Here is an 18,705-nt window from a genome sequence, read left to right on the forward strand (position 1 = left end):
GTTTAAAATTGAATTTCACAAAAGCTTTGTTTTACTGCTTACAGTGATATGGTAAGCTGTGGTTATATACTTTTCTACAGTATATATCATGGTTCATACAGATCAAGGAAAGTGCTGAAATTAATCATGATCATGAGGTCAATACTGAAAAGTACGGCCGACTCTGTGTATATTGGATAAGTGCTGGATTTTGCTCATTATTCCTCAAAAAGTGTTGGAATATACGTACGCACTGGAGAAAATGTACATGTATTTTTCCATGAAGGACTGTATTTGAAAGTTTTGTGTTATTCACTCCGTTTATCATGAAAAGATAACTTAATTCTTTTTAAATCTCATGAATGTTTTAGGATGTGTGAAAATGATATCTGTGCTGAAAACAACAGAATTTCTTGATCCCTATACAATTCCAAAAGCTTGGGTTTAAACAATTGCAAAAATATCTTTGAATTTTGTCTTGAAAGCCTGGATGAAATATTGTAATTAGGCCTATATCGAATATAGTAATTATACCTTATAGAAAGCTGTAATTATGCCAACCCAGTATGTCGAAGGATTGGATTATACCTATATGTATTGAAGACTGTACTTATGCCAACCCAGTATGTCGAAGGATTGGAGTATGCCTATATATTGAAGTCTCTGATTATGGATGCCTATACATGTATTGAAGGCTGCGATTAATTATCTTCATGTATATATTGAAGATGATGCATGGATTGAAGGCTGCGATTAATTATCTTCATGAATATATTGAAGATGATGCATGTATTGAAGGCTGCGATTAATTATCTTCATGTGTATATTGAAGATGATGCATGTATTGAAGGCTGCTATTAATTATCTTCATGTATATATTGAAGATGATGCATGTATTGTAGGCTGTGATTTTAACTTTGTTGAAGGTTGTGGTTTTTGTGCCTATATTGCTGTGAAGTCTAGGGTTGAGGACTGTAATGTATGTTTAACAATGAATGACTCATGCATTCTGTGGGGATGTATTTCCTGGTAGAGCTGTACACGTCTGTATACATATACTGATTAGGATTCAGAACAATCTGTCTATTGTCAGCTACATATATATCTGTGGCCACGATTTGGAGCAGATGTAGCTACAATATGTATAGCCAGTCTACACGTAGTACATAGAGCCAAACTATTTAATTTGCATACCTATGACTGCTCATCTGACATGAGATATAATTTAAACAAATTAACATTAATGTTAATATCATACATGTATGTAGTTTTGGAGTGAACTAGACATACAGGCCAATATTTAGTGACACTGATGGTCATACCACTAACGCTGAGTGCTGAGTGAATTTTGTTTCGTTTTATAAAGTGGTACATGTATATGTACTAGTTAACTACCGCCTTTTACCTGATAACCACACTGGGTGCTTCTAATATTCTAACTCTGAAATTTAGCATGTGAAACCTCCATTTAAAAAAAAAAAATGCTATACAGCCTGTACTTAATATTTTCAAAAGTGTTAAAGCTTATAGTAGTGATGGGATCCAAGGGACAAAGTGGTGCTTAGAAACGATGGGGCACTTATTAGATCAAATGTGATATATCTAATGAATCGGAATAAAAAACCTTTCAAGTTAACACTTGTATATGTACCTACAGTATATAAATGTCACATGGCTGATATAGCTTCTGAATACACATATATAAACCTATATATATATATTTGATCGATCTTGCTATTATCCATGTACATGTAGCTATACTCTGACCAATCTGATATAGATGTATACAGTGGAACCCACTTATTATGGTATCAGTTGTTATGATCGATATATCGGTTCTTATGATATTTTTCCCATGTACCAATTTTTTCCTTCTTTAACTAAGCAAAAAAATATCGTTTATTATGATATTGTCAAAGCTGGGACCCCGCTTATTATAAGACGTCATTTAAGTTGATTTCACCGCACGACTTACGAGGCATGTGATTGTCACATGATCGTAATTGACACATTTTTACGCTAATGGGACACAATGTAACGCAACTTCTCGTTGCAAAATAGGTAAATCATGACTATTTATATCACTTCTTTCATCCTAAGCTATTGACTGTAAAATTACGATATCGTTTGCTACAAGTTATTTGAAAATGAAAATAGAATTTACATACTGATCATTACGCTGATATAAATAACATGAACAAATTGTTTCAATTATTATTTTATCAGTTTGTATTTATATTTTTCCATGTTTCCACATCAATCTATTAATATAGGACATCTCACTTCCAGTTCAGACAACATTAAAATGATCTTAAACAGCTTGTTCGGTTATTATGATATATCGGTTATCATGACAATTATCTCTGGCAAATAGAATATCATAATAAGCGGGTTCCACTGTATATACCATGCATAGAAACATCTCCCCAAAAAGTAATGTCCGTTTTGTAGACAGCTTAATTAGAAGTTTTAGTTTGAGATTTTGTTTTAATTTCTTTTCCAGAACCAGAAGATGAGCCTGAACCAGAGGCTGAACAGGACCCTGAACCTGTACCGGAGCCTGAGCCTGAGCCTGAGCCTGAGCCTGAGTCTATAATCAGTGACTACGAAACTGTTCCACCTTACATGGTTCCCCCTCCTGAGGATGAGGAGGAACAGGAGGAGGCTGCTGCAGAGCCCGAGAGGGAGGAGGAGGCTGCTGCTGAGCCCGAGAGGGAGGAGGAGGAATTGGTACCAGAGCCGGAACCAGAGGTCAGTGTGCCAGTAGTGGTGAATGAGGTTGTGGAGGAGACACCGTCGCAGCTCTACCCTCGACTGTGTCACATGGTCAAGTGGCCCGAATTCGTTGGCTATGGCTTTAACTTGCATGCAGAAAGGGACCGCACTGGCCAGTTTATTGGGACAGTGGACGATGCTTCACCGGCTCAGACGGCAGGCCTGAAGGAGGGCGACAGGATCGTAGAGGTGAATGGAGATAACATAGAGGAGGTATCCCACCAGGAAGTCATCCGTAAAGTAAAGGTGGGGGGAGATGAGACTCAGATGTTAGTGGTCGACTCAGAGACCGACGAGTACTACAAGTCCCGAGGAATCCGGATCCACAAAGGTCTGGAGGAGGTCCGATATAAAAAGTCGGATCGCAGCGGTAAGTTTTTTCTACAACACATGCACACAACAAGCATAACAAATTGTTCAAATATAACAAAATCACTGTTTTTCTGCATAATTTTAGTATAATGTTTGATTTTTATCTATATACATGTAGTCTTAATTATATGTAAATATATTTCCCTTCCTTAAAACATCTTACCATATAGTAAAAGTAATACTAAAATATTAAGTAATTTATATTTACTGGGGGAGATGAGACATAGATGTAAAAGTAATATCAATAAAGTAATATCTATTTTGTTACTTTGAAAGACATGTATTTCTGTGTCGCTGTGAATGACAAACAGTACAATAAGATTCTTTTGTAAACAGCTGAGATTCAGTGAAACCTGTCTAACCTGACCCTTGAGTATCAGACATCTTGTATTATCCAAGATGATACTGTGATCCTGTACGTGTTTCTTATGAAAACTATCAATTAAGACCAGAATGTTCTGACGTCACATGTGATCAGTATGTTGTTTCCCACAGAATGTCTAACTAGATCTGCTTCATTGAATAATGTTCCATTGTCAAAGAGTATCCTTACATTTTTGTAGAAGTCCATGCAAATAAGGAGAATGAGGTCCCCAGCGTGAACTCTAGATCTTCAAACAGCGACGATGGAGCCAGGGCGAGGCTATGTCACATTTTTAAGTGGCCACATTTCCAGGGTTACGGTTTCAACTTACACGCAGACAAGGACAAAACTCATGGACAGTTTATTGGTAAAATAGACGATGGATCCCCGGCGCAAAGTGCAGGATTAAAAGAAGGAGATAGAATTGTGGAAGTCAATGGAATAAACGTAGAAGCAGAATCCCACCAAGCTGTGATAGGTTACGTTAAAGCTGGTGGTAATGAAACAAGACTTCTTGTGGTAGATCAGGCAGCCGATCAGTCGTTCAAGTCACGAGGAATAAAAGTTTCGGGCTCAATGTCACAACTCCAAAACTTGAAGACTGAAGACAGAGGTAAGACTCTCTTATTCTGCTAATAATGGTGAAAAAGTAAGATAAAGAATGCAACAAGCGTTCAAAAGATGCCCGACAAATGCAAGACATGAATATAATGTAAAAGACAGATAGATGAACAAAATTCAATTTTGATAAGTACAAATGTATCATAAAATATATAATTCCCATTTACAGTAGTATCAATGAATTGGCATCAAAGAACTGCTTTATATTTACATTTATGTTGCAAGCGACCATTAATAACCCAAGGAAATGTATTTCCTGTGACTAATGATGGGCTGATGATCGATTATTATAATTAAAAAATCAATCAGTTTACCCTTTCCAATTCCGATTATCGATTACAAATGCCATGATCAATATAATTGGTTCATTATTAAATTTAAATCATTAAATTTCTTCCATTAGTGTATGCTTTGAAAGTCATATATTTGTATGATTGATAAAAGTGCATAGAAGTTGCTTGATAACCATTAATTATAAAAGAACGAAACCTAAGGAACAACTCTGTCTAATGATGTTTTAGTAGTACTAGTGCTCTCACTTTATTTGGGCAGTAATAGCTGTATATACAATGCAAATATACTATATACATACATGTGTGTGTCAGAAAATTAATTTTTGAAATATTCTTGCCGAAATGAAGTATGCTAAAATATAAATGAATGTAACTCTAGAAGGCTTCATGTAATATTTGAAAAAAATCCATTCAGTCTGTGTATGTTTGTAGGCCGAAATTCTTCATGATCATTGTACTGCTACCATCCTGCTACTTATCTATAGGTCAGATAAATGTAGTCAATACAGTTTGTATTGATCTAGGAAAGTGGATTCCAACACAATAACAATGCATTGGCTTGTGGCTATTAAAATTAAGCAACAGTACTGTGATAAATGTGTGGCTATATATATATGTAGCTACACAGCTGTGATATATATCTCAACACCTGTGGTATGTACATGTTTACTTCAGCCAGTCCATAATCAGTCATCCACAGCAGGTATACTTATACATGTAGTGGTCATCCAGTGGTCAGTTATATGGAAAGTTTGATTTGATAGCGATGTGATATGTCCAAATTCAAATTTTTCCAGCTTAAGCAAAGAAGATTATAAGTCCTTAGGTTGTCAATTATTTACTGTTAGGTAATTGTTCCATAATATAAATGTTGTGTGATCGAATACAATGTAATATAGTCTGATCTGTGTCCGGGTCAGGTCCCAGGTGTAACAATGTAATGGCATGTAACATATATATAATTCACCAGTATTGACCGACAGCTATACACTGTCCCTAGCTAGCCTTATACAGTGTAAGTTATCAGATGGAATAAAAGATGTGCATGGGCCCCAAATATAAGAAACATAGTGTTATATTTCTGTATAATTATGATGACACCAATAGTGTCGGATGCTAATATATTATACTTGCTGTTAGGGGGATAAATTATCCTCTTTACAGAGATCGAGGGAAATAAGACGTTGTTTAAGTTACATTTATACGTACTATACACTGGTAAAGGGGGATAGGTACCAGTATACACTGATGATGAGTCAATTGGCCAGTTATTGTGTATATTTATAGGAGAATATTAACATATACAATATGGTATAATGTGACAAAACACTCACAAGGTCAGAATTGGCGATAGTGTTAACATTGTGAGCCTCGGGCATGGACTAGATGAACAACAGCTCTGTCAGTCTGCAGCCTAGACTCCATGTCTCCGGGCTATATGTAAATATAACAATATGACCTCATCACACAGGTAGTGTACTCATTATATATTTATAAACGGTATAGCATTCGTTAAAGTGTCTTAATGGTCACACTTTAGTGCAGATATTCATGTGTAATCTTTTTTTTCTTACGGACATGTGTGTATCGTAACCCGATTTGATAAACCCCAACCAGATGTTACGTTTTCTTGACCATGACTTCCAGGTCAAGGTCGCGAGTTGAAATCAGAAGTTGCTTGTTCTGAACAAGATTAATTTTCAATAAATATTCAAAGACATGTGGGCAATCTAGAGACATGTGGGCAATGTAGAGACATGGACCTGTTGTAATTTTTAAACCATATACATGTAGTTTCTAGCATTAGTGTTTGAAAATGAACAGTTGGTCTAAATTAATTGGAACAATTCACATGTATGAGGGGGCCATCTTAAAAATCAGGAACAACGAAAAACATTAGGATGAGTCTTGTTTTCAGTGCTGCCCTTTATACTCTGTTAACACCAAAACTAGGTAGCATGTCAGTATTATTTGATAGCATTTATTATTATTATTGGAATTTATGAATACTCCATCATTCTGCTGCATTTAATTTAACAACTCTGTTTTGTAAATCGTTCATTGGTAACGTCAAAGATCGCCAATTTCTCATGTAATGGTGAAAGGAACCATACAATGATGTCAAAACATGTCAAATGTTTACTGTTGATTTACGATATGTTATGCATTGACATGTTATACAGTTTTGTTTGGTTGATGATGAGTGTAAATAAATATAATTTTATGCACATGACAATAAAAGGTTCCAAACTCGTTCCTTTTCAGTCAGGCATATATATAAATCATGGAAACTTGTTTGACGTCTCTATTTTTTGTATTTCGGAGATAAGTTAACAAATTTCCTAGTTGTACACCTACATCTAGTATTATACTAAATCTCATACCCTGACACAGTTTACTCTATACCATTAACATCACCAGGTGGTGTGCGAGTGGTAATAATGTGACCCACTGATCATGACAAGGTTATGATTTCAAATTTAGGTCAAAGGTCAAATGACTTCCAGCTGCTATAGCTGAACTTAAATTTTGCTAAATATGAAGTTCTTATAAAGTTAAAAGCTACTTAACTTATTCACCCCTGAAGACACATTTGAACTCTTCAAATTCAAAAGTTGGAACAGTTCATTATGAAACTTAAGGGATGAATGACTTAAGGGGTTAGTAATATTGACAAATTTGGAATAAAGAGAGTAAATATAAATAGTATTATAATGTTTGGAAATTGTGACCTGTTTTTGATGGGAATCTTCTGTGTAGACAATATGTACCTTGCACATTGTAATATAAGTAAGCCTGTTTACAGATAAGCTTTCAAGGCAGGATAAGTTATTTGCTACTTAATCTGAATTCTTGTTAATGTGTCCATGCCGACTGGTACAAAATCCAGCTCGGAATGTGTATGTGCTATTCCCTGGCTATCTGACCATGACTATCAGCTGTACAATCAAACCACCAAATAAACAGGTTTCTCAAGTCTAACTGGGCTAATGTTAAAGATTGGTCCACACGAAATAATTACATTTCAGGTTTCTATCAAGTGTAAAACATACCATCAACACTCACCAACCTAAAATTTCCCGAATTTGTCTAGATAAATTCACTATTTTCAAAGCATCATTAAAATTCTAAATGTATACGTGATATTTTTTTCCTGTAAATTATAAAGTAAATGAAGAATAATAAATTAAACGTAATTTGGTGTTGAGTGTATTTTTAACCTCAATTTTACAACAGTGACTGCTCCTTTATGGATTGGGAATATATTTTTGGTCATTTTGGGAAAATACAGCCTTAATCGACTGTAAAACTGAGCAAAAAAACCCCACTGACTAGTTGTTAGTTTCAAATAAGTATTAAAACTGATGTGAGATATAAACTAAAAGTACATTATATTATAGTACCAGTATGTTAACACATGTAAACTTGTCTGAAAAAGTCTCTCATTAGATAACAATACTCCAGAAGATAGTTCTGACTATGGGATCAACCTTAGGATACATTTTGTTTGGTCTTAAATATTCTTGGTCCATAATGTTGTCCATAATGTTGTGCAAAGTAAATGTTCTCCCTGCCATTGTGAGCTGAAGTAAACTTTCTGCCTCAAATTTGGTCAAGGTCAAAAGTCATCTGTCGAGCTAGTGTACATACATGTATATCTTTAAAACCATTAAATATATGTGTTGATGAAAACTTTGAAGTAAAACAGCAAATATGATGGGAGACCTGTTTTTTCTCACTTGAGCTAATTATCTCCAGGTTATAAATGTACATTACATTCGTATGTTACCATAGTATTGGTCTGTTTTATCCTAATACAGTTTTGTTCTGGTTAATTGATTTATTTGATGTCCAGTCTTTTTAACTCTGACTATAACTTATCGATCATGAGGTCATCATTAGGGCCCCGTATCGGAGATACGGGTGCCCTATAGTAATCACTCTGTCTGTCTGTCTGTCTGTCTGTCTGTCTGTCCGTCTGTCCGTCCACAAATTTTGTTCCTGGCTGATAACTTTGGTATCTATGGACCGATGTACATGAAACTTGGTCAAGATGTTCAGTTCACAAAAATATGCATTGAGGTAAAAAGTCAAGGTCAAAGGTCAAGGTCATTAGGTTCAAAGGTCAAGGTCAAATTTTACATCTTTTCACTGATGAACATTTTGTTATGACATTATGAAGCAAAGTTGATCAGAATTAAACAAGGAGTCAACTGACCTAAGGTCAAGGTCATCGGGTCAGGGGTCAAGGTCAAATTTTGAAGCTTTTCACTGGTGAACATTTGCTATGACATTATGAAGCAAAGTTGTTCGGATTTAAACAAAGAGACGCACTGAGGTAAAAAAAAGTCAAGGTCATTAGATTCAAAGGTCAAGGTCAAATTTTGCATCTTTTCACTGATGAACATTTTGTTATGACATAATGAAGCAAAGTTGATCAGAATTAAACAAGGAGTCGACTGACCAAAGGTCAAGGTCATTGGGTCAAAGGTCAAGGTTAAATTTTGTATCTTTTCACTAGTGAACATTTCGCTATGACACTTTATAGCAATGTTGCTTAGAATTAAAAAAAAAGAGTCAATTGACCAAAGGTCCAGGTCACGGGGTCCAAAGGGTCAAGGTCAAGTTTTGTATTTTTCACTGATGAACATTTTGTTATGACATTATGAAGCAATGTTGGTCTGAATTCAAGAATAAGTCAACTGACCAAAGATCAGGGTCACTGGGTTAATGGTCAAGGTCATTTGGGTCCAAAGGTCAAAGGCAAAGTTGATCTCTGACTTTGACCCTGGCTCTTGATGGAGGAGGTTTATAAGGTGAAATAAAACAAATCAAAGCTAACAAATGAGTGTTGCACTGGTATTTACATTTCTGTTAGCCCAGCAAATATGGAGGTGGAAGGAAACTAGACTCACATCATAGTACATGTAAAATGTATATTTTGCTTCCTTGCGATTCTTTTTGAAGTCCAAATGTCAAACTTCAAGCTCAGCCATATGGGCAGATCGCTTCTTGATGATTATGGGGGATATATTGCCACAAGACGGGGCCCTTACTGACCTGTCAGTGTTCTAGTTTTCTATGGTTTTGATTATGGTTTGGAGCCATTGATAAGAGGAAATATTACCATCAACTGCATTGCAATGTTTTTTTAATATATAGTAAGGTGTTCAAAAGCATTTATTTTATCCATTTTGTTGATTCCATCATTAAATTACTTGTTACCCTTACAGTTTGTGATCAATCAAATATCATGTTCAATCATACGCGTGGATCGTTTAAAAATGGTGATGATCAATCTTGAATTCAAAGCGTTTCCCAACATTGCACATTTACATGTTGCACACGCATGGACCGCTAGGAAATATATATTTATACAGGAGTGGCTATAACTTATCAGGTACACATGTGTACATGTAGACTAGAAATTTACAGGTGTGGCTATATCCTTATCAGGTAGACATGTACAGGATCCCATTTATTACCAGGTGTATACAGATAACGGTTTACTGTGTAGGTTAACAACCAACACATGACCAGGATGGAGACATTTCTGTGTCAGCAATTTTCTGGTATATATAGATATGTCCATTTATTTACCACTTGCTACATATCCCTGACCCACAGGTCTAGCTGCAGGATACCATGAATACACATGCTGTTAAAGAATCGCAGTCGGACAGGAAACTGAAGCTTCATTTAATTACTACAGCTTGTTAGACTTGAAAGCTTTGAAAGATTCTTTTCTTTCTAGTGATAAAGAGATCGTTTTCCTACAATCAGTATTCACAGTGAACAATCAATCTTTACCCACATGTCTTTGAATATTTATTGAAAATTAATCTTGTTCAGAACAAGCAACTTCTGATATCAACTCGCGACCTTGGCCTGGAAGTCATGGTCAAGAGAACATAATATCTGGTTGGGGTTTATCAAATCGGTTTACGGTACACACATGTCCGTAAGTTCAACACATTTTACATCAGTGTACATGCAACATGTATACATGTAACATACAATAAATGTGCAAAAGCGGATTGTAAAATAATTTTTACATGCTCCAAGACTTGTCATGATCAGATATACTGTATTTATTCAGTGTGTTTGATATGTAATGTACAAATAATGTAAACTGGGAACATCTGTGCAGATAAATGGACAGCACATATGTAATAAATCTAAATATACATTTAATATCTACACACAGAAGGTGTCACTGTATTACAGGTTAGTGTTATAATAATTTATCACGTAACGAGCTACTTTGTTATGCAGGTATCACGTGACGAGCCACCGTGTTATGCAGGTATCACGTGACGAGCTAGCGTGTTATGCAGGTATCAAGTGACGAGCCACCGTGTTATGCAGGTATCACGTGACGAGCCACCGTGTTATACATGTATCACGTGACAAGCCACCGTGTTATGCAGGTATCACGTGACGAGCCACCGTGTTATGCAGGTATCACGTGACGAGCCACCGTGTTATACAGGTATCACGTGACGAGCCACTGTGTTATGCAGGTATCACGTGACGAGCCACCGTGTTATGCAGGTATCACGTGACGAGCCACCGTGTTATGCAGGTATCACGTGACGAGCCACCGTGTTATGCAGGTATCACGTGACGAGCCACCGTGTTATGCAGGTATCACGTGACGAGCCACCGTGTTATGCAGGTATCACGTGACGAGCCACCGTGTTATGCAGGTATCACGTGACGAGCCACCGTGTTATGCAGGCAACTCACCCATGTTATATTTTCGCACACACCTTCTTATACATGTATGTCCTTATACAATATTGTAGGTTAGAATTAAGACAAAAGATCTGATGTCATGGAATTGTGATGTCACATTGATGACTAGAGATGGTAGTAAGACAGTGGCATTGAAGACTAGTGATAACAGGTTTATGAAACTCGATCGTCTCAATGTTTCCTTTTCAGCTTGCATTGATTTGGTTGAACCTCACTTGAATGAAAAGTAGTTAAATAAATAGTGATACAAGAATATCTTTGGCTGATCATGACCTTTTTTTTTTGTTACAGTTGCCCCAGTCAATGGACAGGCAGAAATTGTAAGTATAAATTTATTTTTATGCCACCCACCATAAAATGTGTGTGTGTGTGTGGGGGGGGGGGTGCATATATCGGTAGTGTTGCCAATGTCCATATCGTATCCCGCCCCATCCTGTGATCAAAGTGATTGTAACTATTTATAGAACATCAAACACGGAAACTAATATAATTTCACATGGCATTGATCATGTCTTACAGACATTTTCTAGTTTTGATATTCTTTTAATGAAAGATCATGATACAATGTCACAGGTTTCCAAATGACTTAACAAAAAATCATTTGTTTTAAAAATTAAAAATGTATATACCTCACAGTGAAAAAATATGTACATGTTTATTCCAAAGATATCCATCTTTCTGCCTTTTGTAAAGAGCTTTTGAACATGAATGGGGGAAAAGTAAAGTTGTATGTTTTCAAGAAAAGTGGCATTATACAGTCCATCAAGTTCATAACATTAGTGTATTTTACCCATAGAAAAATTAATGCCAGAATCTTCCAGTTAATTTATATTGTCATGTTCAATTACATAAAATTCAAATACATGTATACAAACTTCATTAAATCTGCAGTACTGTTTAGGTGAACTTAAAGAGTCCCCGCACACTGTACACTAGGTATCTTCAACAAAGAAGAGTTTCAATAAAAAATTGTTTGGAATTTCTTACTTTCAGTATACATAGCTTGCAAATTTACTTTATTAAAGAGTCATATACAAAAGAAATATATTTATCACAATACTCCAATTTGATAGAGTTATATAATGGCAATGTCATAGAATGGTAAATCTTTCAAGTACTTATAAGTTAACATCCTAAATGAGCTTAGCTGTTGATAGGACGTTAAACCCTATACTTATAAGTTATTTTGTAATTGTAGTCTCAGCCACAACGACAAATGGCTCCCACCCCATCAGTGAACTCCGCTCCACCCCAGACTAACGGCAAACCTGCCGACCTGTCCCAGGGCCTCCAAATGTCTGCCAAAGAGATGAGGGAGATGCTTGCTCGCAAGAAAAAGACCGACCCCAAACACAACAAGATGTCCTTCCAGTCCAAGCTAGAGGCCTTCCAGAAACTGTGATCACTTTATAAACAGATCTAGACTGTGTCTAAAGTGAGCTGTAGGCCTTACTGTGTTAGACGTAAGGTGTACAGAAAGACATGAATCTTACTGTATTCTGATGTGTGCTATACAGAAAGCTGTAATCTTGCTGTATCTGATGTGAGGTGTACAGAAATAAAAGCTGTAATATTTGCTGTATCTGTCGCATGGTGAACAGGAATTAAAGCTGTAATGGTGAGGTAGAATTTTTGCTGTATCTGACGTAATGTATATAGGTGTTGCTGTATTGGACGTAGGTGTACGTCAGTCACATTTGTCAGTTTGTATGTATTTCATACAAGTATAGTTATATGTTTCTTTGTGGTCAAAGTCTGCATTACAGATGTTGTACATACTAGTATGATGTAGGTGTATACAGCAAGATTTACAGTTTCCTGTATCGAATGTATGGATTTCTGTACATGTATGACTAATAATTGTAAGATTGACAGAATTTTTGTACGGCTATGGTAAGATTTATGGATTTCTGTATGACCTTAAGTAAAATTTACGGAGTTATGTATGGCCCTTGGTGCCATGTATGACCTTTGGTACCAAATATAGATTTCAGGCGTTGTGATAACACCTTATACTTAGTATTCACATGAACTGCTGGATAGACTCTTGGTGAAGCTAGGCTGAATCGGGACAGGTATTGTCAGAAAATGACCAACTCTCGGTTGAATGTTGTATCGGTAGATGAATCCTTTATGCCATGTTTTACGACATTTTTGTCTACATCCATCACCATTCTGTACGGCTAAGAACATTAACATTGCCTAATATTCATACTTAATCCTTGTACATAGAAAAATAGATCCATTTCCTATTGCAGTTCATCCTTAAGGCAAAGATGGTCATGATGTTTGAAATAGAATCTGGGTATTTGCAGGTAATGTACATGTACAATTCTGTATATTCTGTGAACACCCAATTTCGTGAACCAATTATTTCTGCACTTATTTTGGAAGGACAGTAATATGCACTTCATTTATAAATATGTTTTCCCGATTCTTGAATTTATGTTCAATCCCTAATGTGAATTAACACTAGCAATGAACACCACATGAAATACATGTAGTCTACAGTACGGTTGTGTAATGGAGTCGAGGGCAACACATACATTTAAGCTCGACCATAGATGTGTCCAGTTTACAAATCGTAAACCCCATTTTACTGTGCTTCGTCATAGTGCTTTGTTAGTTTTACCCAATGTACGTTACCAATTGTTGTGGAAAAACACATGCATGTTCTGAAGATTGGGTATAGGGTAAAATGAAGATGAAAGCGTAACAAACACATGGCAAACATTCTGTTAACCCACTCTTCTGGGAAATTTCATATGCGTTTTGTCCTGTTCCTGTTTACCTTCAAAGCGTTATAGTGCTAATTTATTCAGTTGACAACATCATGGCATCTTCTCCATAAGATACTGGTTTCCTTGTGTATTATGCAGATCCTGAAGTATTTTTTTTTGGCTTATAATCAGAACATCAACCTTCGCTCTATGTGGAATTTGTGGTAGGATATAATTTTCAAAATAAAGTGTCTTGCCTGTAATGAGGTACTTAGGAAATGAGATAGGAAATGGATCTATTCCTCAACGTAACTTCAGCTTGCTTTTACTGTAACCAATGAGAAGTCATGATCGGTTACATTAAGCATGGACCAACTTGTTGACCTAGACTGCCAGTATTTGGTTGTAGGAACCAAATTCGGGTACATTCCAACAACAGCAGCTCCTAATATCAAGTAACTTTACTTTTAACAGCATTTGTGGACCGTCACAAACGGAAGCATTTCATTTATACATTGATCTGAGGTTATTTTCAGTGTCATGATTATGCATTAAAACCAGGAAAAAGAATCATTCTCAGTCACACACTATAGTTTTTTCTGTTTAATCTGCACACCAGCAGATCTGGGAGAAGATTTTGGCCCTGTTTTCTAACCGAAATAAAGTTGTTACAGGTTAGTGATTATAGGAGTTTCAGTCCTGTGGTCTGGCCGAGGTAGGGACTGGCCAGTAAAAAGAAACATTTAGTCCTGTAGTCCAGCCGAGCTGAGGTTAAAACTGATCATTAGGTTTGGCCCTGTAGTCTGGGCGAGATGAGATTTGGACAGGCCACATATAAAAGAAAATCCCAGAGTCTTTATAGCAATGCTCATTATGTTAATGCCAAATATCAGATTATTGTGTAGTGTATGTAATTATAGGACATGCTATGATAAATTCTTGTGAAAAATGTTTGAATTTAAATGACTATTATAGATGTGTCTCAGTGTTTACTAAGGATGATACATGTACTACGCCCAGGTGACAATGTATGTGCTGATCCTGGAAGTCATAATCACGCCTCAGGTGAATTGTAAGCGGTGATGGCGAAGTCGTTGTGATAACATTCAAACTTGGTTAGTGGGATATTATAACAAAATTACTTGGATAGTTATGGATAGTTTTGTATACTTATTTACATAATCCTTATGATCTATACCTTGACCAGCTGTTAGATTGCCATTTATAACTTCTATGGCATTTTTTTTTACTCTGTATTTGGTTGAAATGATTGCTAATTTTTGTACGGTAGGGTCATTCTTATAACCAGTGTCATATGAATGTAAATAACAAGGTTGTCTTAACGTCCACACATATTAATGCTTTCATTCAAACACTACCAATCTACAGATATTTGTCGACAGCCATACTTGGTTAATATATTGTATTTTTTCAAGGTCATTTTTATCATTGTTTAAAAATGCAAAAGTTGTCTCATTTTCTTGTCATGTTTGTTGATATACATTGTAGTCTATCCCGCTTCATCTGTTTTTCTCAATTCTTGAGAGCAGACATCTATTATTCAGTCAATTCTTCCCCCGAGATGTCCAAGGACAACACTAAACAAATCTAACATAAATCCCATTTGAAATAATATAGCTTTATACTGTACAACTAGTAAATGAAGCTCGTGAAGTCAATGATAATGTTTGAGGAAAATGAGGCTTGATCTAGTTTATGCTAGCAATCGAAAATACAGATTTATCTTTGTATTTAAAGCAGCAGTTTTCCTGATAAGTTTTTGTCAATGTCCTGGCAATCAAAAGAAATTGATGTGTGATTTGTGAGAAAAACATCTAATGTCTGCTTAAAAATCTCAGAAACGATAAAAACACAGGTGAAGCGGGGCACTGCCTGCACGTAGTTCTATATTTACTCCTGTACACAGTTATATCATTAACAGTTTATATACTATACCCTGGAGTATTAATATAGTTGATTTTAGATTAAAAAAGCTATTGATGTTTGCTATATATAGACATTGATACTGGTAAAGCACAGGATATATATATATACCAATCACAGCACAAGGTTATATGCCTCACACATGTCACTTGTAACATTTGATTTTAATTTTTGATAAAATGCTGGACAGAAATTAAACCCACGGACAGTTGCTAACTAACTACTGTGAGTATCGGGACATATTATGCCACTTATTTGCCATAGATTAATTTGTTTTGATCATTTCAACAAAATCATTTTGAATGTGAAAGACATGTGTTCAAATACCTGGTAGTGTTTTGGTCAAATCAATTTTGATAGTACATGAAGTACATTGTACTGTACATTCCAGATTTATAAAAGTCTTTTCCACTCATGTGTTGCATGCATGTACCGACTAAATCGACAAGTCCATTAAACTGTGTGTAGATGTAGTTAAATATCTAATTTCTTCCTCCACAAGTCGTATCCCCAGTACAGTGATACCGATTACTCTGCACTCGTCATCTTTTTACATACACACCTATTCAGGACGGACATAGTAATTAGACGAACGGAAAGGCTAATAGTGTAACAATTAATATTGTATTTTGGAGAGACACACACTTGATGAATTTGCCAAAAAAAAATTTTTTTGTGGAATTCGATAAAAGGCTAGTTTAGTTATTTACTTCAGTGTAGTAAACACAATTTACTGGTAAACCATTTTAATCAGAACTTGGACAATCGAGAATTATATTTTACATATTTGATTCAACTTCGTTTTTATTGGGCGACATTCACAAATTCAAGTGTTTAACAATTATTTCCATATCAATAAGAGACATGCTAAGAGAATTGTGGATAGATGTCGAAGGAGATAGGTGAAAAAAGGTCAGTTTGCAAGATAAAATAGGTGTGAAATATAGCTGTTCTACATACCGTTATCATAGGTACAACTTAAAAGTCAAGATAAACTCGGACATAATAACCCAGCAAGTCGGAGTGAATTGGGGAACTAATCCGCTATTTGTAGTCATGATCACATCAGAGTTTTGTTACAATCAGGTTTTCTGTGTATTTCATCGCCATATCTCAATATTACAGCAATAATTGTTCCGCTTTTACATCGGTGTAATCATGTGTAACAAATATTAAGTTTTCACTTGTATATATTGCATACTTATCTCACAGAACTTCGTCCAAGTAAAATGTGATTGTATATTTAATCAGTGGATGCATTGTTCGTGCTCCGTCGAAGGTTGTGTGCTGGAATCATGAGACATTATTGTTTTTGATGAGTATCAGCTCTGTACAGACTGCTTCACTGTATTATTGCTAATTTTTACACCAGGTTTGATTTGGTTTATTTTCATAACAAATTGCAAATTCTTGTTGAATGCTAAAACATCACAACATCCATCCAGGTATGACAATAACAGATATACCACACTTCTGACTGTCAGGATTGTAGCATCATCAATTTCCTTAATTTTATGAAGTTTTTACTCTAGATGAACTTAAAACCTGGTGAAAAAAATCCGGGAACAACTTTGCGAACTTTTCGACCTGTAAAGATTGGTAATTATACATTGAATTGTTGACTGTACAGTGGTATGTACCGTTAACCTGTGCTTAGCATACTGTGCTTTATAGACAACTATTGTTGTCGGGGTTGAATATGGACCAGAGCATCCTTTATATTATATTTACATAATTAATTTTGAAGTACATTACCTGGTAATTTAATATCGTTTATGTGATTTGTTCCTCAAGAAGGAAAAAAAAGCTAACGTTGACAAATTATTCATGTAGAGCCAGAAAATCATTGTTTCTCATCGTATTCGTTTTGTGAAGAAAATATTCCTGGTAGATTTTGACTTTCTTTCAGTTATGAATTTATGAAAATTTAGAAATGATAGCTTTTTCATTGAAGTATTTTGTAAAAGAACTACTGTGATGAATGTAAATAGAAGACATCTGTTATACAGTCTACTATATCTATATACAATATATGTGTACGGTTATAATCTTGTGTGAACACACCAGATATATTCCAGGAACAAAATGTTATATTTTGGTACAAATAAACCATAAAAATAAAGCCCAATTTTCTTGTCTTGTATTTTTTAAATTGTACCTGGTCCCAGGGTATCGGAGTCCTCATTTTTACAGCTCCTGATTCTTGTTTGCCAAGGATAGTCCTATCCACATTGAGTTGAATTGGGTGCTGTGGAAAACTCAAAACAAACAGAGACGAGGGGGGACACCATCTGAGTCATCTGTATGACCCGATACTGACCCAACAGAAGAGGGTGCTAGATCTACACCCTACCAGTAGCCATTGGATACAAATTAAAGTGTATACACTTTCTATCGATCTAATGTCCAGGGTTGATTAACAAATTAAATATACAATTTTGTCACATCGTTGTACAGGTAGACAATACAAATCGCTCACTCAGTCATAGCTTGACAAAGGGACCAGTCGGACTTGAAACTTTGCAACACGTTTAATACCTAAATTATTTGTTTATCAAGTAAAACTTGGATACTACATACTTCCAAACTGATGAATCTTACTGAAGATAATGGCGCTTTGCTTTTGGAGAAGATGTGAAAATGTTGACGGAGGATGAAGATTGGGTCACAACAAATGGAATATCACCATGTAGACCCATTTACTGGAATGATGCTTGAAAAAAGTACTTCCTGAGAAATAATGAAAATAAAATTAAAAGTTGACATCGATCTTGTTCTTGTAATTAGTTCCAAAATAGAACATGCACAACTTTTGGATCAAGGTGAACCAGATTAAAAATTGGAAAAAAGCTCTCTAAACGTAATCTCTGAGGGATGA

General features: G+C 35.6%; 1 protein-coding gene across 2 annotated transcripts in view; it reads left to right on the forward strand.

Moving 5' to 3' along the window:
- LOC110450132 (Na(+)/H(+) exchange regulatory cofactor NHE-RF1-like) overlaps positions 1 to 17,955 on the forward strand; it is a 28,827-nt gene extending 10,872 nt beyond the window's left edge. For both annotated transcript variants that reach the window (XM_021497412.1, XM_021497413.1), the window contains exons 2-5: positions 2,483 to 3,124; positions 3,690 to 4,103; positions 11,455 to 11,483; positions 12,362 to 17,955. In XM_021497412.1, coding sequence (XP_021353087.1) covers positions 2,483 to 3,124; positions 3,690 to 4,103; positions 11,455 to 11,483; positions 12,362 to 12,565 — 1,289 coding nt within the window. In that variant the 3' untranslated portion in view covers positions 12,566 to 17,955. The remainder of the gene's footprint in view (positions 1 to 2,482; positions 3,125 to 3,689; positions 4,104 to 11,454; positions 11,484 to 12,361) is intronic.
- The last annotated feature ends 750 nt before the right edge of the window (positions 17,956 to 18,705 follow it).

The sequence above is a fragment of the Mizuhopecten yessoensis genome, unplaced genomic scaffold, assembly GCF_002113885.1.
Source record: "Mizuhopecten yessoensis strain PY_sf001 unplaced genomic scaffold, ASM211388v2 scaffold4999.3, whole genome shotgun sequence".
Lineage (NCBI taxonomy): Eukaryota > Metazoa > Mollusca > Bivalvia > Pectinida > Pectinidae > Mizuhopecten > Mizuhopecten yessoensis.